The 25,404-nt window shown below is 43.6% G+C and overlaps 1 protein-coding gene across 8 annotated transcripts in view; it reads left to right on the top strand.

Moving 5' to 3' along the window:
* LOC111156037 (RNA binding fox-1 homolog 1) overlaps positions 1-25,404 on the top strand; it is a 600,640-nt gene that overhangs the window by 505,742 nt on the left and 69,494 nt on the right. For 7 of the 8 annotated variants that reach the window (XM_022516606.1, XM_022516604.1, XM_022516609.1 and 4 more), the window contains one exon: positions 17,517-17,597. The exons of the other annotated variant lie outside the window; for it this stretch is intronic. In XM_022516606.1, the coding sequence (XP_022372314.1) occupies positions 17,517-17,597 (81 nt within the window). The remainder of the gene's footprint in view (positions 1-17,516; positions 17,598-25,404) is intronic. 8 annotated transcript variants of the gene reach the window in all.

Genomic DNA, 25,404 nt, shown 5'->3' with positions numbered 1-25,404 from the left:
TTCCTACAAAGCTACACAGCATTGATTATTTTGCCTACATCTAATCATCTTCAGGAAGGCATCTTGGGGCTTCTTCTCAAGATAAATGATTGATAAGTCAATTAAAGAAATGTCCAGGTAGATCTCAAAGCCAGTGTCTTGGACCATTCCACGTCAGGTTTGTTTTTTTGTTTGTTTGTTTGTTTGTTTTTTTAATTGAAGACAATAAATAAGAAGTTCAGTATCTGCAAATATCTATTCCCAGGAGCATGCTTCAAGTTACTTAGTATAATTAGAAATAGTGTCTCTAAGAATCTCAACAAGGAGACCTCAAAGGGGGTTCTTATTGTTCCCCCGCCGTTGTGAGAAGTTCCACTGCCATCTCATAAAAAGATTAAAAGAATCTGTGGTGTCTTTTAGGGGAAATCACGATAGCTAGCCAATGAAACTGTTGATTGAAAGCAAGCACCTTTAATCTTCATACATAAGTAAAACAAAATAAAAATAAATAACAGAAGGTTATACACAGTTGTCAACATGGGACTGACAAATGGCGAATCCATCCGTTTCTCAATTGCCAGTAAGATGGCTGCAGAGCTCACCCACGCTGTATATCATATCTGCCAACTCATTTCTGTGATTAAATATTCCATCAGTAGGGCTATAAGGCGGCAAAGCTTAACAAGATTCATAAGATGCACTACTTGAACACACATAACTCACTTCCGTGGTTGGAGAGCACCCCGCCTGCAAAGGAAAATTGGAATTGAGGTAAATTACTCCACAACTTATGATCAATAGAGAAAAGAAAAGATCTACCAATGCAATGCAGATCTAAGATCTAGTTAGGTCCCGATGATAACAACCACACAATTCAAGTCAAAAGTAGAGGGATGCAGAGTACATCAACTTGAAAACCTTGAAGATGGTAATGAACAGTAGTCTGGAGACCTTCTTATGATTCGTGGGGATTCTTTTCAGTGGGGGGAAGAGAAGATGGGTGTCCTTAATTAAGATTTTCCTCCTAAAAATAAACATTTCTGTTTTCAAAGGGTTAGGGGAGTCCTAAGAGAAGGATACCCCCTAGCTGCAAAGTCACATATGAAAGGCGATCGGGTCTTAAAACTAGGTTATCCTGGGGTTACAGGGAGGATCAGGTAAGGTAATGAGTGTAAAAGAACTTTATAGGCTGTAAAGTAAAATGAAACTATGAGATGGGTGTGATGACTAGAAGTCAGTTGGATTGATTATGTCCACCTCGGTAAAAACCTGGCCACGGACCACAGACCTTAATACCAGGCTGGGTGATGGGAGAGTGGATTGGGATCTCAATATAAAGTTTAAAAATGAAGAGAATGGATGTCGCACTCTGTGATTGCTCATCTCAAAAGGGCAGCTGGATCTGAACTTGGATTACCCGTACAGAGGTATTGGTTTTCTATGGGCTTTTGGCCACTGTGAACCATGATTCGTCTAAGAATTGAGTCCAAGGGAGGTAGATGTCTCCCTCCCAGGCTCTCCCCCCATTTCACTTCATGGAGTCCATTACAGCTAAGAGAATGACCTTTAGCCACACTTTTGGATGGACTTCTTTCCAATTCCCTTCCTGCAATTTGGATACAATAGCATCTGAGAAAGAGTAAGATTGTCAGAACCTGGGGTAATGGGGGACCCTGACACAGGCTGCTTTCCTTTCACTGGCCACCCACCCAGACTTCGGGTTGGGCTTGAGATGATGTGCCCAAATGAATTTGGGGTGGCTGCCTTAGTACCCTGAAAGAATGTAATGTGGGTTGCAAATACTTGCTGCCACTCAGAGCCCCTCAAAGCAGCAGTATCCAGGCGCCCCTTGTGGCTCAAACACAGCCCATATCCACCCAGAGGACCAGCTTCGACTAGACCCAGAGCGATGGCTCCTCATGAACGGTGACCTTTGGCTCTGCAGTGTTTTGTATAATTTACACATCTGCCAGATTCAAATGCAGTGCACATCAGTGAACTGGAACAGAAGAGTCCAGATTTAAGTCCCCAAGCAAAGGATTTTCAGCCCAGAAACGTTCCACTTCAAAGACTTTATCTCGTACATCTGTTTACCTTCGCCTCCCCTTTTGTTTGCAATTCACTTTCCTTCTCTCTTCTCCTTTCCCCATCTGCCTTATCAGATTTCACTTCATCCCAACCCACATTTGGCCTTAATTTTTATCTGTGTCCTTCCCTGCCCCACAGAAGGAATGCAGCTCAGCTTTGATGGAAGCTGTGGGGGATTTTGATCTTCAGATAGGATCAGAACTTGATTATGTGCTAAAAATGGCACTGCCTCAATAAATTACTTCCCATTCTATTGCATGGGAAGCCTACCAAGGAGAGGTCCCTCAAGCAAGAAGTGGCAGGACAGCCCTTGTAGGAGAAGCCCCACCTCTGCAGCGTGGGAGAAAGACGAGGTTTGAATATTTGGCTCTGGATCAATCTCATAGGGAAAGTTCTGGGCTGCCATCATTCATGCAGGAGCAACTCAAAACATCAGCAACAATAAGGCACTCTAGGCACTGACTCTCTGCCAGGCCCTGTGCAAAAACACTTTGCATCTCCTCGAATCCTCATAAAAATGTTACACCATTCTCTTCATTATAGAAATTATGAAACCAAGGTTTTCTGGAGAGTTTATCTCCTCCCTCATGTCACAGAACTAGATGTGAAAAATTGTTTTTTTTTACATAAGCATCTTTTTTCTAACCTCAGAGCCCACGCTTTCCATCACCTTGCTGTGCAGCTCCCTCAATAGGACTAGACTGGGACATGCCCACCATGTCTCCTAGCCTTGAGGTCGTAGAGGTTAAAGACAATTAATAAAAATATCTTCACACGTGATATTATCTGCCACATGCCAGACTCCGTTGGGATCCTTGCATGGTTAGAGATTATAACTTTGGAGGAAAAGTGTCATTTTCCTCATTTTGCAGATAAATGAGGAATCTATTTGTTATGTTATTATTATGATATTATGTTAACCTAGGTTGCTGACTTCAAAAGCTGAAGGGCTGTATCCAAATCCAAAGCCAAATTTCTGTGATTCCCAGGTCCATCCCATTTTATTACAAGTTACTTCCCACCCACAGGCTTTAGTTAATCCAATCTTGGATTAATGGTTCTTAACTGGAAGTAATTTTGCACCCCAGGGGAATTGGGCAACCTCTGGAGACATTTGTCATTGTCACATCTTGGGAGGCACGGGGCTATTCACTACTGGCATCTAAAGGGTGGGAGCCCGAGGGATCCCACAACGCACAGGACAGCCCCCACCACAAGAATAATCTGGCTTAAAATGTTGATAATGCTGACGTCAAGCCTTGAGCTCCTGCTCAAGATGGATGAGCATCTGTAGTTGTCAAAGGCAATCCAAGAATTTGAAGAGAGACATTCACCCAAATGCTTCCTCTTCTGGGCATTACTCTGTGATTTTTTACTCCATAAGGGAAAAGCATAAAGCTTGATTTCATGCTGTGGAGCTACGTCGGGGTCCCCATACCATCCTCAGTCTCTGTGTCTGGTTGGATGTGCTCCTGGGACTCAGAAAGGCCCTTAGAGTCACAGTTCTGATTTATTACAAAGCAATACAGGTTAAAAATCAGCAAAGGGGAAGAGCACGGGAGGTGGAATCCAGAAAAACCAGGCAGAAGCCTCTGAGTGTGGCCTCCACGATGTGCTTCACTTTACCGGCAATGGTGTCTGACGACACACGCACCAGACAGGAGTCAGTCTGCTTCCTCGGAGGCAATCACAGGGATGCGGAGCCCCCACGTGACTGATCTCAACTACTCAAACCTTAGGCCAAAAAGCAAAAGTAAGCCTTCCCCATAAATCACTTTGCTGCCATAAACTGTCTTATCAGACTGGCAATGTATGGCCCAAGGCCTCAGACACCCAAAAACAGTTTTATTGGGTAGAATATTCCAAAGGTTTAGAACGCCTCTGCCAGGAGCTGTCCAAGGGCCAGTCCTGAAGACAAACCTTCCAGAGGAATGTTCAGAGTTTGAGCAGCCCAGACCTACTGAGTTAACCCTTCCCTGCACAGCAGAAGAAAAGGGAGGAAGAGGACAAGCAGCAGAAGGAAAAGGAGCTTGCAAGTTCAGAGTATATATATAATATTAGTTAATATTATATATATTAGTGGTGGTCATGATGGTAGTGTTGAGGAGGAGGGGGAGGGTAGTATAAGGCAAGACATACCACTGTGTTTGTTGGTTGATTTTAGGAGAAAAGATCAAGCTGGATTCAGTTATGAAAGAGGAAAAAAAAATGTGTGCATTTTTCACTTTGAGCAGAGGTCTGCAAATTTCTGTAAAGGGCCAGTTTGTGAGTAGGTTCAGCTGTGCTGGCCTACAGTCTCCCCAACCCGCTCACTTCTGCCACTCTAATGCAGGAGTGACCACGGACAATGCATAAATGAGTGCGCATGGCTGTGTCCCAGTAAAACTCTAGGGGCACAGCCATTTAAATTTCTTATAATTTTCATGGGTCATGAAATAGTTGTCCTCGCCCCATCCCCAGCTGTGTAAAAATGTGAAAGTCACAGCCCTCCTTCGCTGACCCTGGCTTAGAGAGTCCAGATTTGTTAACACAAAGCCACTGGGTTACACCTTGGGGGAGGTTTTTTGTTTTTGTTTTTGTTTTGTTTTTTTTGCATTCCCGCGTTGTAGCAATTACATAATCCTGCATGAACCCATGAGATGAGCTGCTTGTCATTCTGCCGCACCATGCTTGTCAAGGAAGGGCCAAAGAGAGAGGCTGTGTATAAAGTCGCACGTATCACTGGCTTCTGTTAATTCTGTTAATTCAGGCATCGGCTCAGAGTTACAGTGCTGAAGGCCGGTAAAGTGCAAGGCATTGCACATGCGCTGGTTGGGGGGACACCTCTTCCCTCGAGAATTCCTTAGAACATTGAAGAATACAGACAGACCAACTTAGTATATAATAAACGGTGATACCTGCCTGCCTGCCAGCCAGAACACTGAAAAACTAACAACCCTCTCTGTATTAAGGGGTGGGGGGGGTACTAATTGGGTTTTGAGGGATAAGTAAGAGTTCTCCTGGTAAGAAAATAAAGATCTTTGTAGGAGTGAGTAAGGAGGAGTTTGGCAGAGTCCAAAGGAGTTTCTCAATCTTTATCTTCAAAATCCATACTAGTGAAATTCTGATAGTAGATATATATATATATATATATATATATATATATATATATTTTTCCTTGATCTTCACTGGATATAGAAATTTCTGAGGCAAAATCAGGTTTCCCCCAAAGGCTGAGAAATACCAATCTGTTGAGATCAAAGAGTACCTTCTAGAGAAAAGTTGCAAAAGACCTGACAATGCAGTATAAAGGAATGTGGATTCTGGATTTCATCCTTTGAGTGGCAGGCAACCAGTGAAATCTCTGATAGAAAATATACTTAAAAAAGAAAAGAAAAGAAACAAGGGCACCCAGTAATGAATTACCATGTGTATCTGCACCTGAAATAAATAATAGTCTTATCATGAAGACTCTTTCAAATATATGAACCCAGTCCTAAAAGACTGAAAGAGGTTAAACTAAATCAGCAACTTCTCACCCATTCCAGAGATCGGGCTCCTGATAGATCCCAGGATTAGGAAACCGGTACCTGACACCACCCAGTATCCAGCCCATTTCCTGTTGTGTCCCAATCTCTTCCTCGGAAAACAAATTACCAGAGACTTTAAAAATGACACAGTTTCATTTTTAAAAATATTTTAACTTGTGTCGCCACTGTATTATAAACCATTTTGTTTGGAAGGTCGCGCTTCCCACTTTTTAGCTTTCTTTTCAAAATTTATAGTTCAGCGTTATTAGCCCAACCAATTAAGTTGTGTGTAAATAAAGACAAATTGGCCAAATATTGTTTAATCCCCTGTATGTTAATTATATGTAGATACTCCTTCTCCGAGTATCAAAGGACACTGTCTTTTAAAAATGTAGTGTGGGAGGATCAACACACTAATAGCACAATCCTACTTCAATTAACTACATTGGTGACAGTTAATGCATTTCTAGAACTTCTATGGACCTGTTACAACCCATTACGGTCGAAATATTGGTTTATGAAAAATTAATAAAGCCAGAGGAAAATGGAACCCAGCATCTGCATTAGCTGTTCACACCAAAAGAATCAGCCAGAATTAATTATGCCGTATGCTACATTCTAATGAGTTTTTCATTAAACAGGATACCATTATGGAAACTAAACAAGGATTATTCAGAGAATAATGCCAAAGGCTGTTTTTTGTTGTTGTTGTTTTGTTTTGTTTTTTGGAGGAGATTAAATTAGTTAATGGGTTATACATTTAAACCCGACACAGAGGTTAATCGATGCACACTTAATCATTGTATTAAACCCAGTATCATTTTAAAAGCACGAACACCCCAATATCACTGATATTTCCTCTGGGGAAAAAAGATGAGTCTATTTGTGTGTTTCTAGTGCTTGTTTGATATACACGATATTGTTAAGTCTGAAACCTTCCGTATTAATTCCCTGTCATTTTTTAAAACCATTTTCGCCAGCTGAAATAATTCTGTTTGCTTTGGGCCCACGAGGCTGTGTGTGTGTGTGTGTGTGTGTGTGTGTGTGTGTGTGGTGTGGGAAGCATGTTTAAACAAATGTATCTGATTACTCTTTGGGAGATTCAAAGTCAAAGTATATTTTCTGCTCTTACCAAAAGAGCGGGGTCAGTAGTTTAAACCTAATCTGGGATGTATGGAAGGGGACTGAAGATGAAACTCTACCCCCAGTCCACAAATATTTCCAGTCCCTCCTAAAATACAGCTCTGTACTAGCAAGTGAAATAGAAAAGGGGGCCCACAGGAAGACTGTCGGGAGGGATTTTTGGACTCCTTTTGTATCTCAGAGGTTCTCGTCCCGAGGAAGGAGAGAGAGAGGAAGGCATTCTGGGTTTTTTGCAGAAACTTGTAAACTCCACAGATTTTAGCTAAACCACAATTTCTGATGTTTTTTCGTTTTGTTTTATTTTTTGTTTTTCCCATTCCTCATACTTTGCAAACTAAAAGACTTTTAGAGCTGGGAGCTGAATGTGCGCTTGGAGAGGACACATCTCAGTCCTAGAGAGGAGCGCCCTCTCCCTGTCACCCTGCATGGCCCTGCCACATGGGAATGCGGGCCCAGATCCATGTGGCTCCATCCCCTGATTCCTCAAGAGAAGCGATATCTGTCTTGTGACATTAAACCTCCCCAGTTTAAATGTTGGCAATTAATTCCCAATCTTAAAATGTTCTCCATTAAATCTGTTCATTCTGTCCAGGACATGGCCAAACCCAACAGCTCAGGAGCTGTTGCTCTCCCATTCCTCAAGGAGCAATGGAACAAAATAAATATGTAAAGTACTGTATTTTCAGATTCAAAAAAATAATAATAGTTAATAACCCATTATTATTAGTAGTAGTAGTATTGTTGAGATCACTTATTACCTACAAATTGCCTACACCTTCCACAGAACAGATCTGATCCCTACAACAATTCTCAATGAAGTAGTTTTTTTTGGTTCCCATCTTACAGATGGGAAAGCCAAGTCTAGGACTTTAACTAACTTTCCCAAGGTCTAAAAAACTTACAGTCACTGAGGCCAGAACATAAAACTAAGGGTTAACGTTCCCCAAACCCATACTTTTTCAGCAGCACTGTCAGACCTTGAAAGTTCCCTATTTTTGTCCTCTCTCCGTGTTTCCTTCCTGCTTGTAGAACTGCAATCTTGCAAGTGATATTTTCTTATCTCTAGAAAATACATCCGGCCCGGAGGCTTCCCTGGTGGGATTTAAAACCCTATCACAGATTCTTAAACACAATCATGAGGTTCTAGCCAACATCCCTCAGCCTGAAGGAGTCAGGTGTTTCCATCCAGCAGGCAGTGGAGGAACGGTTCGAAATGGCCCTAGCGCAAATGGGCTCAGTTGGTGGGTATTTATCGCTCCACGGCTGAAGAGGATGTTGTCCAAACACCTCAAGACCAAGCATCACCGTAAATGAGCCAAGCATCATTCACTCCGTGAGTGAGTCTGAGTTTTGAAGTCACACTAGGCTGGCTTGGATTTCGGTTTTGTCTCATCTTTTTCTCTCTCTGGGCCTTACTTTCCTTGTCAGTTTGATAAGAAAAAAAAAAAATCACAATGTGTGCACAGTGTACCTGGTTCAGGACCTGAAACTCCGTGGCATCTTAATGGCCACTCCCATTAATATTAGCTGTAACTTGGCGTTCTTTACGTAGTCCCTAGCATTTTCCTGTCACTAGTTAGCAGTGTGGGCATCCCCTGGGAGCTGATTGGAAATGCAGATTCACATGCCCCAGCCCAGGCCTGCTAGATGAGAATATCCATTTTAGAAGGGCCCCGGAGTAATTCAATGCCTATTAGAATTTTAGAAACAAGGGCTTTAAGGTAGCCCTTACCTAAATACTAAGAGCATGCAAACCTGAAAGAGATAAAATGTATTTGCATTGTTTTTGTTGTAAATTGTTTGCTTTCCGCAAATACCCTATGGGACAATTTTTTCTAGTTGCTTTATTATCTTGAACAACAATGAATTAGAAAGAGATTTTTGGCAAGCATTCAAAGAACATGTCTTTAAGAATATTTTTTGGTTGTTTTTAACAAAAAAAATGAAATAAATTTTTGCAAGTATTAATAAAATGATATCCTCTGGAATCATTTGTGACAGCTTCCCAGGGAGGGGCTAATGCTGTCCTGACAATCACTGCTTATATCTTCCAAACAGAAAGAGGACATTAGAACAGAGGTCAGCAGACCTTTTCTGTAAAGGTCGAGATAGTGAATATTTTAGCCTTTATGGGCAATAAGGTCTCTATTGTAACTACTCAGCTCCGTCTTGCCACATAGAAGCAGTCATAAATAATATGTAAATGAACAAGTGTGCCTGTGTTCCAGTAACTCCTTATAGATACTGAAATTTGAATTTTATGTGATTTTTCACTTTGTCACCAAATATTGGTCTTCTGTGGATTGTTCTTCGACCAGATAAAAATGTAAAAAACATTCTTAGATCACAGGCCGTACAAAAAAAAAGTGGTAGGCTGAATTTGGCCAAATGACTGTAGTTTGCCTACACCTGATGTGGAAGATTAACCTTCAGAAAATGGGTCCCAAGGATCTGTTTGGTTTGATCTGAATTCAGCACCATAAGATTTCTATCTCTGTGACCTGTGTGACCTTGGGCAAGATTCTTAAACTCTGTCTCTGGATCCTCGTCTATTATAATAGCTTTGATGATAGTACCGGTCTTACAGGGTAAAGAATAGGGAATAGTCCAAATTTAGCACCGAATGGGTTTGCTTGGTGCCTTTTGAGTGATTAGTAAGCAATTTTTGGAATTGCTACGGTTGATGTGTTTAGTATCATATTGAGTCAACTGAATATTTTCTGTAAAAATCACTATTATTTGAACTTTGGAAGGCAGGAGAATAAGAGTGGTTCAAGTAAGTCATGACATTTTTTTAAAACAACAAATAATCAGGGAGAATGTTGTAGAGAGATTCTTTAGTATTCCCGCAACTTTTTTGGGATAGTCTGAAATTATGTCAAAAAGAAAAGTGAAAAGGAAAAAAAAAAAAAACCCACACAATCATGTATTTCTCTCTGACTGTTAAGAAAATCAAAACTTGCTTTATAAATTGGAATGAGAGATTATTTACACTCGATACAGATTTACTTCAGGGCTCCTTTAAAGAGCCCTGGGAATCCCCTGGCACAATTAAAACATGATTCACTTTATAAGAATTAAATACACATCCAACATTTTTCTGCAACATCTGTGCCTCAGTGGAAATACCTCTGTATTGAAAGCTCGACCGTAACCCTTCAGAGAGGCTCATCTTTCAGACATGTATAAAAGCATTAAGTATTTGCTGTGAAAATATTCTTACATGGATTAGCTCAATGCCAGTCCGTGTTCAAAAATGCGTGACCATGAAAAGCATCCACAACCCATGAGGGCTTTGGATAAATGTGTCCATCGGAAGCAGTAACCTTCATGGGCAGGGAGTAGCACATGGCACCTTCCCAGACACCTGTCTCATGCCTATGCTGTGTGGCCCTCATGTAGTCCAGTGCCTCCCTGAGCCTCAGGGCAGAACTCATTAGGAGACAAGCAGGATAGGAGTCTGCCAGGGCCACCATAGGCTGGGGCGGCTTATGCAACAGAAATGAATTTTCTTACAGATCTGTAGGCCAGAAGTCCAAGATCAAGGGGTCAGCAGGGTTGGTTCCTTTGGAGGCCTCTCTCCTTGACCTGTAGACGGCCGTCTTCTCCCTGAGTCCTCACACGGTCATTCCTCTGTGTCTCTGTTGTAATTTACTCTTCTTAGAAGAACATCAGCCACATGGAATCGGGGTCTATCCCCATGGCCCAACTTTAGCCTCACTACCTCTCTAAAGATCCTATTTCCAGATACAGACACATCCTGTACCGGGGGGGTTAGGACATCAGTGTATGCATGACTGTGGAGCGTATTCACTTCAGCCCGTAGCAGTGGGGCAGGAATGGATAGATAGGCTCTCTTTTGGGTGGGGAACCAAGAGTGGCTTTGCTAGGATTATGCTGCAGGAGATCTTCTGAACCTTCTTTACCAGCCCACCTCCAGAGACTTTGACAGAACAGTTAAGACTGGTAGTTACTCTTCGTGTTTGAAATGCTACAGACGGAGGCAAAATTTGTCGATGCACCAAACAGCAACCATAAAAGGTCAGTAAGCTCTGCCTCTACATCAGAAATGCAGATTTCTGACCAGCTGAGTCACGCTCTTTAGGGGGTGGAGCCTTTGAAGGCAAGTCATTTCAATGCTTCCCAGTGGATTCCTGAAGTCTCACAGGCCTTGAAAACCTCCAGTGCTAGAAAGGAAAGAACCCACAGCATTGAGGTTTGGGGCACCGGCTCTCCTCCGGTGTTTCTCAAAGTGTGGTCCCGACAACACGAAAGCTTGTTGAAAATGCAACTCCTCAGCTCCATGCCAGACCTCTGGAGTCAGTCCAAAACTCTGGGAGTGGGACCTAGCGTTCTTATAACCACCTGTATCAACTAGGGTATCTGTTCAACACAGATACCCTAGTTGATACAGGTGGTTATAAGAACCCCCCCATGGCGCTGAGGGCACCCCTTTCTGAAAGTACCATTCCTGTGAAGAAGACTTCTGTAACCCAGCTTGTTCTTTCAATGATGGCCAAGGTTTTCCTCATTTTATTCTAATTTAAAAATATATTTAAAAAATCATCCAACAATGGAAGCAGGAAAGAGTCATTGATAAAATGAGTCATGTTCTAGGAGCCTACATAACTTTGTTTCTCACCCAGAATTCTCCTCTGACTGATGATAGAGCTTTTCGTAAACCACATCTTTGCTCTGTGCCATTTTTTCCCCATCTCTAAAGAGAGACTAATACTGTCTGACCCTTCTAGTTAGGGAGGAACAAATGCATTGTAAAAATGTACGGGGAAATATTGAATGAATATTTTTTTTAAATAAAATGAAAGTACTCTTTTTCCTAGTGATTACTATTACTATGAAACTTTTTTTTGTTATGACTGCAATGTGTAACAGCATTATGGAAAAGACTATTTTGCCAGTCATAATAGTCATGTTTCATAAATACTGTGCCAAAATTACTTGTAAGTTTTATGGATCTCAGCAAAGCAAAGTAAATAACCATAGGGTGTCAGATTTGGGGTCGATGCGGACTCATTCCTTTGTTCCCTTTCTTGTGTATGTATTTGTTCCTGAACATACAAGCACTAAAAAAGACAGTGTTTCATTCTTTTCAAGGGCACAGGGGGCTCAGCGGGCATACCCCAGAACCCACACAGTGCCTGGCACGTGATAGAGGCCAATACTCACTTGCCGAATGAACAGCAGCCCTCACAGGCCACCTCTTCTTAGCTGAGCACTCGTGACAGAGTGACTCTGAGATGGCCTCCTGCACTCATGCACCATCTGCCTGTGGGGTGTCTCCCCCGCAGCCCTCTTTGCAGAGTCGCCAGGCCTAGTGACACTGGGAAAGCTGGACCCAGCAACAGGCTCTGCTTGTGAGGGACTCACAGATGCTTGAAGAGGCTCAAATAACACCTGACACTCCAGAACCTCCCACAGCAGGGGTTCCCGAATCCCTGTTGGCTCTCAGAAAATTCATAAAGTGTGGTGGTTTTTCTTCACGCCTTTAATTTTTTTTTTCCATTTAGTAGCAATAAGAGCATTCTTCTCCTAGTGTTCTAACTCATCTTCATCTTGAAACTAATGAAGTGAGTCAGCCACTCCCAGTTGCTAGGCGTTGGGGTGTTTCTTTCACATGTTTTGTTCCTTCTTTTTTTTTTTTCTTTTCTTTGATATGTGTGTGTGTGTGTGTGTGTGTGTGTGTGTGTGTGTGTAATTCAGAAAATACAGGATGGGCAAAGTCATTCACCCTGGGCTGGCTTGGAGATCTGCCTCTTTGGTACTAAATGGAAGGTCAGACATTCAAAGGAGCCTCTCTCTTCTTCCTTTCCCTCTTGTATTCTAATTTTATTTCTTGCAAGTGCAACATGGCTGCTTGTCCAAAACCCTCTGGTTCCTCTTGTCAGGCCTCCCTGCCTCTCAGCCGAGGTCCCTGGACCCATGGGGTTGAACTCCTCTTGGATGAACCCCTCTTGGAGTTCATCTCATCCATGGGAAGACACTCATTCAATAGATTATCACACAACACAATTTAGAAAAGCAGAGGAAAGAAGCTGAATTTGGCAGGTGGAGGCTAAGAGATCTGGTTTCTAGGAGAAGAAGCTGTAGCTGAGTCCAGAAAGGAATTATCTGGGTTGGGGGAGGGGTGGAGGTTCCAGGGAGAAGGATTACCCTTCGTAAAGGCACAGGTGTGCAAATGCACTGTTGTTCCAGTTGGCTTGAGTCTGAGTTCCTCACCTAAGAGTTGGCAGCAGAGTACAATTTTGGAGTACAATTTCTCCCCTGTCTGTGATAGGAATCACCCCTTTGAGGCTTTTCCTTGCCCCTCAAGGGGCCAGGAATGATCCCCAGAACTGTGGTGAGTCTCCAGTTAAGAAGAAAGGGTTGGGTTGCCCCATCTTCACATGGACCTGGGCTCACCCTCTCACAGCTGGAAGATTCCCGATCCTGCCCGGGCATGGCCCCGTGGTTATTGTGCCGGAATTTGGGATGCTGATGAGGGTGTGACAGACTTTGCAAAGGCTCTGATTATTCCGAAATGCAGTGTGCCACGTGGAGGCAGCTCTCACCAGGCACGGGTACGAGCTACTCAGATTCCATGTGGAGCTGCATGAGTCAACCTTAAAAGCACCAGAGAGGAGGAGGAGGAAGCAAGTGAATCCCATAGAGAGGGCTCGTAACCGGACTTTAGGCATGCACACCCCCAGCAATCAACAAGGGGCAGAAGAAGGCACCCTCGAGAACAATTGGCTGGGCAAAGCACTATTTTTAGCCAAGAAAACAGAAAGGAAGAGATCTTTAAAAACATAATTACTCGATTGTATTTGTAAAACCTTCCGAGAGGTATTTTGTTAGGGGCTGGGAATAGATGAGTCTGGTTTGGCTCTGACTCAAGAGGGGCTCATTGTGGCTACATAAATGAAAAGTTGCAGTAGAGTGTGACAAAGGATCTGCTAGGGAGATTTTTTTTTTTTTTTTTTTTTAAGTCGGCTCGCCCATTGTGGCACTCAGCGCTGGGCTTGAACTCATGACTCTGAGATCAACCTGAGCCAGGATTGAGAGTTAGAGGCTTAACTGACTGAGCCACCCGGGTGAGCCTCGGGAATTTTTTTTTTTTTTTTTTTTTTAAGTGTGATGGGCTCATAGGAGGGGGGTGATCCATTAGCTCCTAGGGACTGGGAAAAGAGGCAACTTCTAAAAGACACAGTAGACATTGCAGCGGGGCCTTTCTTTAAAATTAAATCCCTTGAAATTTCCAATATTCAATCCTATTTGACATAAAAAGGTCAATTTTATGGTTTAACCTAACAGTAGGCGCAGGAATGGCAGGGAGGTTTCATCCTGTCCACCAACTCTAATCAAAGAGTAGCAACTGCCTAGAAGCTGTGTTAAGAACGCTTCTGAGGATGCCAGGATAAAAAGGAAAGGACACTTGGAAATTGATGAATAACCGGTCTGTCCTGGCTAGGGAATGGTGGCTAGTGGTATAAATTGAACACAGTTGCCATCTTTAAATTATAAAGAGGAAAGCCCCCTTCCCCCCTCCTCCCTCAAAATCCTGGATATTAGGGTAAAATTGCTTTATTAGCAAAGGCACAGAAGTCTGAGAAGTATAGAATGCCACCACAGTGGCGGACGGTTCATGCTAGCTGGTGGCAAATGGTCTATGTTGGGGGGGATGGGGTGTGGATAGAAAACACAATGCAAGGGACTCATTAGAAAGCTGCATCACAAGATGCCTTGAATGACCTTCTAAATGCTCCTTATGCTGCTGTTCCTACCCTATTATCTATTTGACTGACTTCTTTAAACAAACACACATGACTCGCCCCTGCCCAAAAAATGCTTGGAGGTTACAGTGTTCTCCTCTACCTCTTTGTTTCTGTTTAATTCAAAGCTTTCTCTTAAGGAAAGGTCACAAATTACTAAGAGAACATACAGTAAGTACTTTGCAAATTAAATTAGAGAATGTTTTTTAGGTAAAATAAAAAGCAAGTCCTGTGACAGTATAGATTTTGTTTTACAAAGGTCAGAATTATTGCATAAAGAATTTTTTTCCCCCACTACCAAGAGGGCTTCCAAAGAAGTTATTTCAACGCAGTTTCTCAGGATCTACAGCGTAAGAGCATTAGGAAAGCTTCATTATGCCCTGCCAGGATTTAGCTTCCTAGAGGGAATCTGTGTTGTGTCCCAATGGGATTCTCTAAATTGCACTGAGAGTGTTGAAAATTGACCCTAAGGTTTTAACTATACAATACTGAAATGTCCTTCTAGATATATTTTTGCTACAACTATGCCATTTTTCTTTTGAAACCAAGGTACCCCCCAAGAAACTTCAGATTTCATTTTAAAAGTGGTTTCGATCCAGGGGTGGACATGAGAGACCCACTGAATTTTCTCACGGGTCCCACCCTAGAAGATGCTGATTTGACAGCTCTCTATGTATCCTATAGAAACGTTCATTTCTTTTTTTTTTTTTTTAAAGATTTTATTTATTTAGCTGACAGAGATCACAAGCAGGCAGAGAGGCAGGCAGAGAGAGAGGAGGAAGCAGGCTCCCTGCTGAGCAGAGAGCCCGATGCGGGGCTTGATCCCAGGACCCTGAGATCATGACCTGAGCTGAAGGCAGAGGCTTAACCCACTGAGCCACCCAGGTGCCCCTAGAAACGTTCATTTCTGTCTAAGGTTGTGGCAGTGAGCGAGAACCTGAGGATGAATGGCCTTTGCAAAGTCAGGCGAAGTACTTGTTGATAAGCAGGGTGGGTGTTGGGGTGTGTCCATGGGATGGGTGTGCCACTCCTGTTGGTTGATTTCAGACCGCACACCCCCATGGGCTGGTGTTCCATTTGTTTGCTATTAATTACCAAGTTATGCCAGTTTCTTGCCAAAACAGGAAATACTTACCAAGAAGAAATTAGACCATGTAAAGTCCCATCTTATATGTTGGGATAAACTTTTTAAATAAAATAGAAGAAAGAAACATCCCATGTAGCAAAGGCTGATTGTAACTCAGACCCAACCAGACTCTGAATACATTTACCACCAAGGGAAGGTCAGTCAGTTTTACTCTTATATCCACACTTTTGTGGGGGCTCTTCTCCAGCTAGAAATGCAGGATACCAGGGTAAATGTCAGAAGGACCAGGGGACATTCCTTCAGATAGAACTTCTGTCCATGGGCTGCTTCTCCGTGTCAAAGAATGGATGGGGGTGGCTGAGTTGGTGATGGAGGGGCCACTTAGGGATTTTCACGCATCTTTGCTTTACCTGGAAATAATGTATAAAATCCAGGGAAACACAGGGAGCAGAAGGTAGAAAAGGAATCTGCAGAAACCTTCTCAGCCCCCCTCATAGGGCCCATCTATTCTGGCTTGGTCCTGAAGGAGGGGGAATAGTGGTCACGGAGACCACCTCTGGAACTGTGTTTGGTTTTTTAGTTCGGGAAAGATGGCTATGTTTTCATGGTTCATGTGGCAACCCCTCTCTGTGTGGCAGAACCCCCACTCACTCTGCAAGTTCCTACTAAGCTTCTGTTGACCTTGGGAAAGCTCCTACAGGGCTGTAGAACCCCTTAGCAAGCCCTAGAGCAGGTCTCCAGAGGTGTGTGTGAGCTCCGAAGATGTGGGTGAGGTCTCCAATGATGTGGGCAGGCTTCTTCTCACGGGGGGGAGCTTTCCAGTTTTGGTGACGGCCGGAGACTCCAAAACCCAAAACCAAATGGAAACAAGTGAACGGAAGCCACAGGGAACACAGTTCCATCATCAGTAATGGGCTGACAACTCCTCAGAAGTCTCTCTCAGTCTTTTCAAAGTCTGAGTGTGAGCTTTGTGGGAGAGAGAATTGATACCCTGCGGATTCCTGACCCTGCTCACCCTTAGAGTGGGCGGTGGTTCAAAACACATCACAGACTGAGGGCATATCTCAGGATTCCACCGCTCCTCTCTGCTGTAAAATTCCATTGTGCCAGGATAAGCCCGGTGCCCTTTGCTTTAAATCAGGCAGAGGACAGTCAGATCTGCAGTGCAGACTTGCTTGGTGAGGTAGCCTCTCCAGCTAGAAAGCTGAGAGCTTTCGGGAAGAAATGAGATACACAGAAGCCAAAGATGGTCTCACCCTGAGCCCAGTGTGGGTCCGGGGTGGGTCACATGGAGGGTGAAAGTTGCATTCATTTCTTCCCCGCTGCACTTCTGTTCTTCCCCTGAAGAACTGATTCAGACAGTCTAAAGGGGGAGGGCGGGGCGGCAAGGGAGGAGAAGTTTTCTCCGATCATAGCAGTTCACATGCTTCCTCTTTACTGAGTGATGATTACGTGCCAGCCCCTGCCCCAGGCACATCTCTAGCCATACGATCCCCAACCCTCCCTGGAGGTAGGTATATTCGCCCCATTTTCCGGATGGGACTCCCGAGGCACAGAGAGGTACAGTGTCTTACCAAGATCACACAGCTAAGTGGCTTCGAGCCAGGCTTGTCATCTAGTTCTCGCCGGTATTTCTCAAGCCCCCTTTGGTGTATGCCGTGCTGCCACCATCACTGTTTTGAAACTGGGTCCTAGGGGTGGCCAGGTTCCCACTACGGGAACCCCAGGTGACAAGGTGTGACCCGTGCTTGAGGGGCCAGAGGGCGGGCTCCCGACTCCCTTCGGCTAAGGCAGGGGGTTGCCCCGGGTGTCTCCACCACATGCACGGGGATGTGGCTGTGTTTTCATTTCTCTGCCATTCTTGTTTGCGTTGCCGCGATCTCTCAGGTGTAGCATGCCTGTTCCCAAACCAGATACCAGCTATCTCTCTCTCTTTCGTAGGCACGGTGCTGCTGTGCCAGGCAAACCAGGAGGGATCTTCCATGTACAGTGCCCCCAGTTCACTTGTATATACTTCCGCAAGTAAGCCCGCTGTCGTGGCTCTCTCTTTGTTTTGTGACATAAATCTGAGTCCAATCACCTTCCCTGCCATGTAAGTTCTCCTCCTCCCCTCCCTCTCTGCTGTACCCTCCCTGTGGCTCCCCGCAAGATGAGGTTGGTTCTCATAAGCATGTCTCTGTGTTTCCCTGTCACCTTAGCATCAAACCCCTTTGCTCATTACGTCTGAACGCTCACTTCCCAGATGTCCCCGTCATCCTTTGTTAAGACCCAGCAGGATCGGGTCCAATGGATGGGACCTGGGGCGTTGGTCTGGGGGTTGGCGCATGGCGGGGAGGGGTGTGGAGCTAAAGCTCACTGCCTGCCTTCTATCACAGCCTTGCAAATTCACATGAAAATGATTGATGGGACACACACAGGCCATCCAAGTGGCCCCCTCACGTGACAAAAGGTGCTTGGGCACCATTTTCTCATGGTGGAAAATAATGACTTGTTTGCAAGCCTATTCTGCCCTTTGCTATGTGATTTCAGGGAGCAGGAGGAGGCAAGAGAAGAATGTGGTTCTCCCCCGTTTAACTGGGTAGAGGAACAACGGGAAAAGGCACTTTGGTAGATATGAACATAGTCATCAAGTGCAAGGGGGAGAAAACCAAAAATAAATATGGAAGATAGATCACAATGTTGACGTGGAAAAACCGAGGATTTCTCTGCCTGGGATGGATGCTCCAGGGTGGAAAATGCCCCAGCCCAGACCCCAGTTCTCAGAACAGGTTGAACAGTTACAGTTCTCGTGGATTCCATCATGGTACCCCAGCTGGGTTGCCCCTCCTCAGAAAGATCCCCAGCCACCACTGAGAACTTCTTATCTATTTCTTAGGCTGTAAAACACGACCCTATGAAATCCCCCATAACTATGAAACTGGTCTTCATTGGGATCAGTGCTCAGCAGTGAGTGTGGGGATGAGGGAAGGAGGGCTGCTGGAGACCAGCTTAGAGAAGGGTTGGGAGGGTGATGAAAAGCAGCAGTAATGAGGATGTGATGAGGAGGAGGATGAGAGACAGAGGGGAATCCTCCCTGAGGGCCAAGATCAAGCGTCTCAATTCCCAAAGGCTCAGAAAAACCAAACTCTTTGCTGGGGGGGCACAGGTTAGAAGCAGTCACCAGAAACCAAAAACATGACTCCGAGAGTCCTGCGGGTTTCTGAAGGTGCCAGGTTATGGGGGTACCCAGGTGTTCCTCCCAACCAGCGTAGCACCTTCAGGAGCAGGTTGGGCATGCATTCGGTGCAGCGTATCTTCCTGTGCCCCGAGAAGCCAGCATCCAGCCATACTGGCAAGAAGTTGTTCTTTCTAAATGTATGGCCGTTGCCTCCTTTGGGCGGTATAAATGTGTGTGCATGTAGCTCATAGAATTAGGAGGCTAGTACGCATTTCCACATGCTCAACCTTGTTTCATCCTCAAAATCTGCACCAGGTAGGTATTATAATGTTTGCTTTACAGCAGAGGAATGGAGGGGGTACTGAGGAGGAGTGATAACCCAGGATCCCACAGCCACGATATGGTAGATTTGGTTTTTGAACCTGGAAAGTTATTCAAAGATGGACTGCCTTTCTGGCTTCGTTTGACCCTAAATATCATTGTCATTCCCTTGTCTCTCTCCCCTACCTTCTCTATCAATGGTGTTTTCTGGAGGAACATTGGCAATCCAAAACTTGACCACAGTTGAGTTCCAGAGGGTTATTTTGTTTTATTCTGTGACATCGTTGTCCTAGAGAACTGTCTAAGATAAAATGTTCCGTATCTGTGCTGTCCAGTATGTGGGCTCCTGGGACAGAGGCACTGCCTTTTTTATTTAATTTAATGTTAATTAATGTTACTCTGATTAGCCCCGTGGGGCTAGTGGCTACCATATTGGAAAGCACGGCTCTCACGGATCATATGAAATATACATTTCTATTTCAGTTCTCTGTTCAAACTAATTCCAAATAAGGACGCATTTGAATCAGTATAACCATTCTAAGGCAGCTTTGGGGGAAGTGTGTATTACCAATATGAAATGTGGGAATCTATCACAAATTCTTCATATTAAAATAGGGGAAGCATCCAGAGGCTACAAAGTCATTCAAAGCAGGCGCCAGCAAAGTACAGCCCAGGGGCCAAATCCAGCCCACAGCCTGTTTTTGTAAAGCTTGTGAGCTAAGAATGGGTCTTAGATTCTTTGAAGGGTTGTAGAAACAAAACAAGAACTAAAGACAACATGTGACAGCGACAGAGGTGGCCTGCAAAGCCTAAAGTATTGTCATTCCAGCGCTTTGCAGAAAAAGCATCGCAGATATAAAGGGTCTGTTTTGTTATTGAAAATCCAAAATGACAATATCTCTTCACTGTTTATACATTTTTTTCCTGAGTTTAAAAGTGAAAATTTATAATAATTATAGAAACTATATAATGTGTGTCCAACACCCTTCATTTTTTTAAATTGCACAATCAATCATAGTACCTACACATTTTTCATCCCATTATTTCCACTGATGATTATGTCATGGGCACTTTATGAAAATATGTTGAGGGCCTCATAATATTCTATCATTTCACAATATTACATTTTAGTCACCCCGCCTCCACTGTTGGTGGGAATTTTTCAGAAATCTTACAGAACTGTCCTTCTGTGGAGTAGTGTTAAAGGAAACAACAATGAATAGTTAATTTTCCTACCCCATCACAAAACAAAACAAAAACCTAGATTCTTCCAATAGGAATCTTCATGTGTTGATCCCGTAAACAATGGTGTCCGGACAAGCTCAGTGAATGTTTTGTAAGAACAGCCAATGCAGAGGCTTCTCCTTCCTCACCTGGGTGGCCAAAGGAGCTGTCCATCACTTCCATCTCGAGGCAACAATGCCAGGTGTGAAGATGATCCATTCCTCCCTGAGACATATTGCTGAGGTTTTTTGCTTTAGTTCTCCAAGTGAGCAATACCTTTTGAGGCTGGGCTGTTTGCCATTAACTGGCTTCTTGGTTTTTTGGTGTTTTGTTTTTTTTTTTTTAAGTTATGTTAAGGTAGCTAACACACAGTACATCACTAGTTTTTGATGTAATGTTCAGTGATTCATTAGTTGCTTATAAGACCCAGTGCCCATCACCATACGTGCCCTCCTTCATACCCATCCCCTGCTTACCCCTTCCCTTGACCACACACTCTTCGGGAACCCTTAGGTTGTTTCCCAGGGTCCAGAGTCTCTCACAGTTTGTCTCCCTCTCTGATTTCTTCCCAGTCAGTTTTCCCTCCCTTCTCCTGTGGTCTTTCTCCCTTGGGTCCCACATGAGTGAAACCATATGATAATTGTCTCTGCTTGACTTATTTCACTCAGCATAATCCCCTCCAGTTCCACCCATGTCGATGCAAAAGTTGGGTAATCGTCCTTTCTGATAGCTGAGTAACATTCCATTGTATATATGGACCACATCTTCATCCACTCATCTGTTGAAGGGCATCTCGGCTCTTTCCACAGTTTGGCTATTGTGGTCATGGCTGCTATGAACATTAGGGTGCATGTGCCCCTTCTTTTCACTACATCTGTATCTTTGGCATTAACACCTAGTAATGCAATCGTTGGGTTGTAGGGTTAGCTGGCTTCTTTGTAGGTTTTCTCTTCCAGATTGAGGTACATGTTCCAGTACAAAGTCATATGCTCTAGAAACAATCCTGCCCTCACGTGGAGGGTCATTTTTGCTTGGTCTCGCTCTCTCTTTTCTCTCTGTCATACACACACACACACACACACACACACACACACACACTGGGGCACACACATGGCCACCGAGGTTCATCTCCTCTCTGAGTGTGACATACACATGGTTGAAAGCCACCTCTCTTGTCTCTGAGGCCTGAATGGTTTGGCCTCTTTGGCTAAGAATCTGGCTTTCTACCCAAAAGCTGAGGATCCCTTACTTCTCAGCAATCTTGCAGGATATACCTGCTTTTTAGCTTGAAAATGTATGTGTTTCTCATGGTTATCTAATAGTTGTACTCCTGAAGAAAGGTGTGTATAAATTACACCTTTGTAAATCAAATCCTATGTGTTTTCTGACTTCCATGATTATTCCTGGGTTTGTGTTTTGTTTTGTTTTTTTCTCCCCCCATGGATCTTTAACTGGCCTTAGGTGTCTTAAACTTAAATTGCCCTTCTGCCTAGCCAAATAGCTAATCATCTGTAAATAATACCCTTACATGCAGTAGGGGAGATGGGTTTTAAAGGAACCCTGCTGAATTCCTCTGTAATGAAAATAATTCCTACTTGAGGTTATCTATTTTTTAAGATGCACTTTTACATAATGGATTTCCCCCCACTTAAGTGAATCATCCTAATAATATGACTAAGGACACGAAAGCATTAAGAGAAAGATTTCCACTCACAGCTCCGTGTCAGTACAATATAATCCTACAGATTCTCCCATGTCTCTGCAATTGGCCTGTTTTTCTCCGCCATCCAGACCTTTATCCCAGTGTGAAACCCCAATTCAACTTGTGTCACGAGACATCACACATCCTCTCACATGGCCCGATGAACAACACTAGCATCCAGAGTGTGAAGTAGGCCTGCCTGCTTTTCAGCAGACACATGGAGTCAAAGCAAAACTCCAGAAAATTAGGCAAGATCACCTTATGCCAGAATGGAAAACATGTACTATTCATAATTTTGTCTTAGGAATGTTAACTTTTCATCAATGAAATGAATTAAAGTAATTACATGAACTACTTTGTTAGTTTTGAAATAATTTTAGTTAATTTAAGAGCATCACGTTTGCTTTGAAGAGCCCACATCTAAGCCTTTAACAGAGGGATTTGGTAAATGCTGGGGCAGAGCTGGTGGGCTCGCTCACCGCCTTCTCCCTCCCAGGGCCAGCAATGGAGGCTCCTCCTGTCTGGCGGAAAGGCACCTGCTTTAGTGTGAGTGCTATCTGCAAACACTGAGTGCTCACTATCTAAAAACTCCAGCTGGAACTTGGAATGTAAAGAACATGTCAACTTTCTTCCAAAGGAAAACGTTACCTCCATTTTTTTATGAGTTGAAATACCAAGAGGTAAATCCACAGTTCCATGAGTGACAAAGTCACTTACTTTTTTTTTTTTTTAAGATTTTATTCATTTATTTGACAGAGAGAGGGAACACAAGCAGGGGGAGTGAGAGAGGGAGAAGCAGGCTTCCCGCCGAGCAGGGAGCCTGATTTCTAATTTGGATTAGCTAAAGCCAGCTCTCACTGATCCTTATGTCCACGTGAAGTAGATGCTTCCAAAAGCAGGTCGATGTTACCTCCTGAATTCTGTTTTCTTTACAATTTTATGAATAGACTTCAAATTACAAGTTTAACATGTGCTTCCTGTAATTAGAGAAGCATGCAAATAAACACACACACACACACACGTGTGTGTGTGTGTGTGTGTGTGTATAATGATGTAATAATATCCCCATTTTATCCAAAAACAGACACCTTTAAAGTTACCCATACTGACTGCCTGGGAAGGATCTTTCCACATTTTCTCATAATAATGCAAAGAAGGACATACACACGTAAAATGGGGGTATTCGTCATTTGATTGTATACGGAGGGGCATGTTACACACATGTATTGTGCACGCATTACACATATTAATCATATTTCGTTTCACTTGATAGCAGGTTTGGGCTCCCTCCCATTCAGCTGTCTGGGTATTTTCATGCTGTCCCATGGTGTGGATGTTCCTACAGCCATTCCCGGTCCACACTCATTCAAACTACCTTCTTTTCCTAAAGCCTGCAGCAAATACCTTTACATATACCCCGACATCCCAGTGCATCAAATCCCGCATCTAACTTCCCAAACACGGGATTGGTGGTTCCATCCCGACATCCTTGCCAGCGCCTTCGTATTCTGCTCTTTCTTAATTTTGAAAATCGGATGGGTGAAGCAGAGCCTCTCAGTTCCCTCTCCTCTGCATTTGCCTTCCTCCTAGCAACGAGCATGACATTCACTACTTTAATCAGCCTGTGGACATTACCTCTTGTGGATTTCCAGGACACATGGGCCCGTTTCTCTTTGGTGCTTTTCTGATTTTATTTAAATTCAATTAGCTAACATATAGGAGTACCTATTTAGTTTCAGATGTATTGCTCAGTAATTCATCAGTTATGTATAACACCCACCGCTCATCACATCACGTGCCCTCCTTCATGCCCATCCCCCAATTACCCCATCCCCCCACCCACCTCCCCTCCAGCAACCCTCAGTTTGTTGCCCAGAGTTAAGAATCTCCTGTGGTTTTTCTCCCTCTCTGATGACTTCCCATTCAGTTTTCCCCCCTTTCCCTAGGATCCTCTGTGCTGATCCTTATTTTATTTTTAATTCAGATTGAGAGAGAATGTTCATTAGGGGGAATAACATGTGAAGAGCATAGATGTTGCAAATATTCCCTATTTGGGGCCTTTGATCTTGCTTACGTTCCAGTGTACATTTTTAAATACGCAGGCAAATATATCCGTCTTTTCTCTCGTTACAGCTTTAGACGCCACTTTAGGTCACAAAATCCCTGCCAGGAGCAAGTATTCCCTATTATTTTTCTAGGGCTGCCATAAAAAATTACCATAGATGGGAGGGGGGCTGCTTAGACAACAGAAATTTATTTTCTCTCCCTTCTGGAGGCTGAAAGTGTGAGATCAGGGTCCTAGCATGGTCGGGTTTGATGAGGGCTTTCTTCCTGGCTCATAGATGGTTACCTTCTCACAACATCCTTACAGGGCAGAGAAAGCAAGCCCTTCGGTGTCTGTTCTTACAAGGACACCAATCCCTTCATGAGGGCCCCACCCCATGACTTACCTCAACCTAATTACCTCCCCAGGACCTCATCCCTAAACAGCACCACCCTGGAAGTCAGGGGATCAACATGTAATTGTGGGGGGCAGGCTACTTTTCAATCCATGGCAAGTGCCATACCAGTTTTGTCAACAGGCAGAAAATGCATTTTCCAGCAGAAATGTGTGCATGGTTTCATGTGCTTATCAATGCAAACAAGTGTATTTTCCCACAGTTGACAGAAGCCACAGATGAACTTGAGATTCATGTGAGGACAAGTCCTAACGTAAAAGGAAGATGATTGTTAATTCCCCCTGAAATGTTCATTCCTGACCACGGGGCCGGGGGTGGGGGGAGATCTGATATCACAGGCTCAGGATGCTAAAGGTTATCAAAATGCAGAGTCACTTCCTCATTTATTCACTTTTATGAAACTCAAGGGCGAGCAGTGGTAGCGTGGTTTTAATTGATGTATTGATTGCAGGTTTTATGGAAGTAATTGTGTGGAATTCATAAAACAATGATTTAAGTGGCAGAAACATACATAAATCAGGCCTGCACTGTTCTACTTTTAGGTAATTGATAGAACTTTCTTTGGTGTCTGTAATTAAGGTAGCAGCCTAAATTAATTTATGGCTTCCTCTTTCTTCTGCCCAATACAGAAAGTGTCAGTGGACTGAGTTCAGTTGATAGAAAGTGCACGTACAGGTCACTGTGTTACTGACACACTTTGCGAAAGTGTGTCGTGTCTTCTCTCTCCCCCTCCAGTATCTCAAAGCTCCACGTGGCTCTGAAAAGGCCTTTTCTAATATTTTCTGGAGGAATCACTTAAAAGAAGGATAATCAAAGCCGGGATGAGGGTCAGGCGAGAGAAAGAGTCATCTTGGACAAAACCTTAAGAGGTTCCAAAAAACTCTTGGTAGTCGAGAAAAACAATATTCTAATGCAGTATTTTAAAAAAGTTGAAATTAATGGGAAAAAATTGACAGTGAACAAAAT

The sequence above is a fragment of the Enhydra lutris genome, unplaced genomic scaffold (assembly GCF_002288905.1).
Source record: "Enhydra lutris kenyoni isolate GAN:26980312 unplaced genomic scaffold, ASM228890v2 scaffoldscaffold45, whole genome shotgun sequence".
NCBI classification, from domain to species: domain Eukaryota; kingdom Metazoa; phylum Chordata; class Mammalia; order Carnivora; family Mustelidae; genus Enhydra; species Enhydra lutris.
Note: the sequence above shows the minus strand (reverse complement) of the source record. Positions and strands in the feature narration are given on the sequence as shown.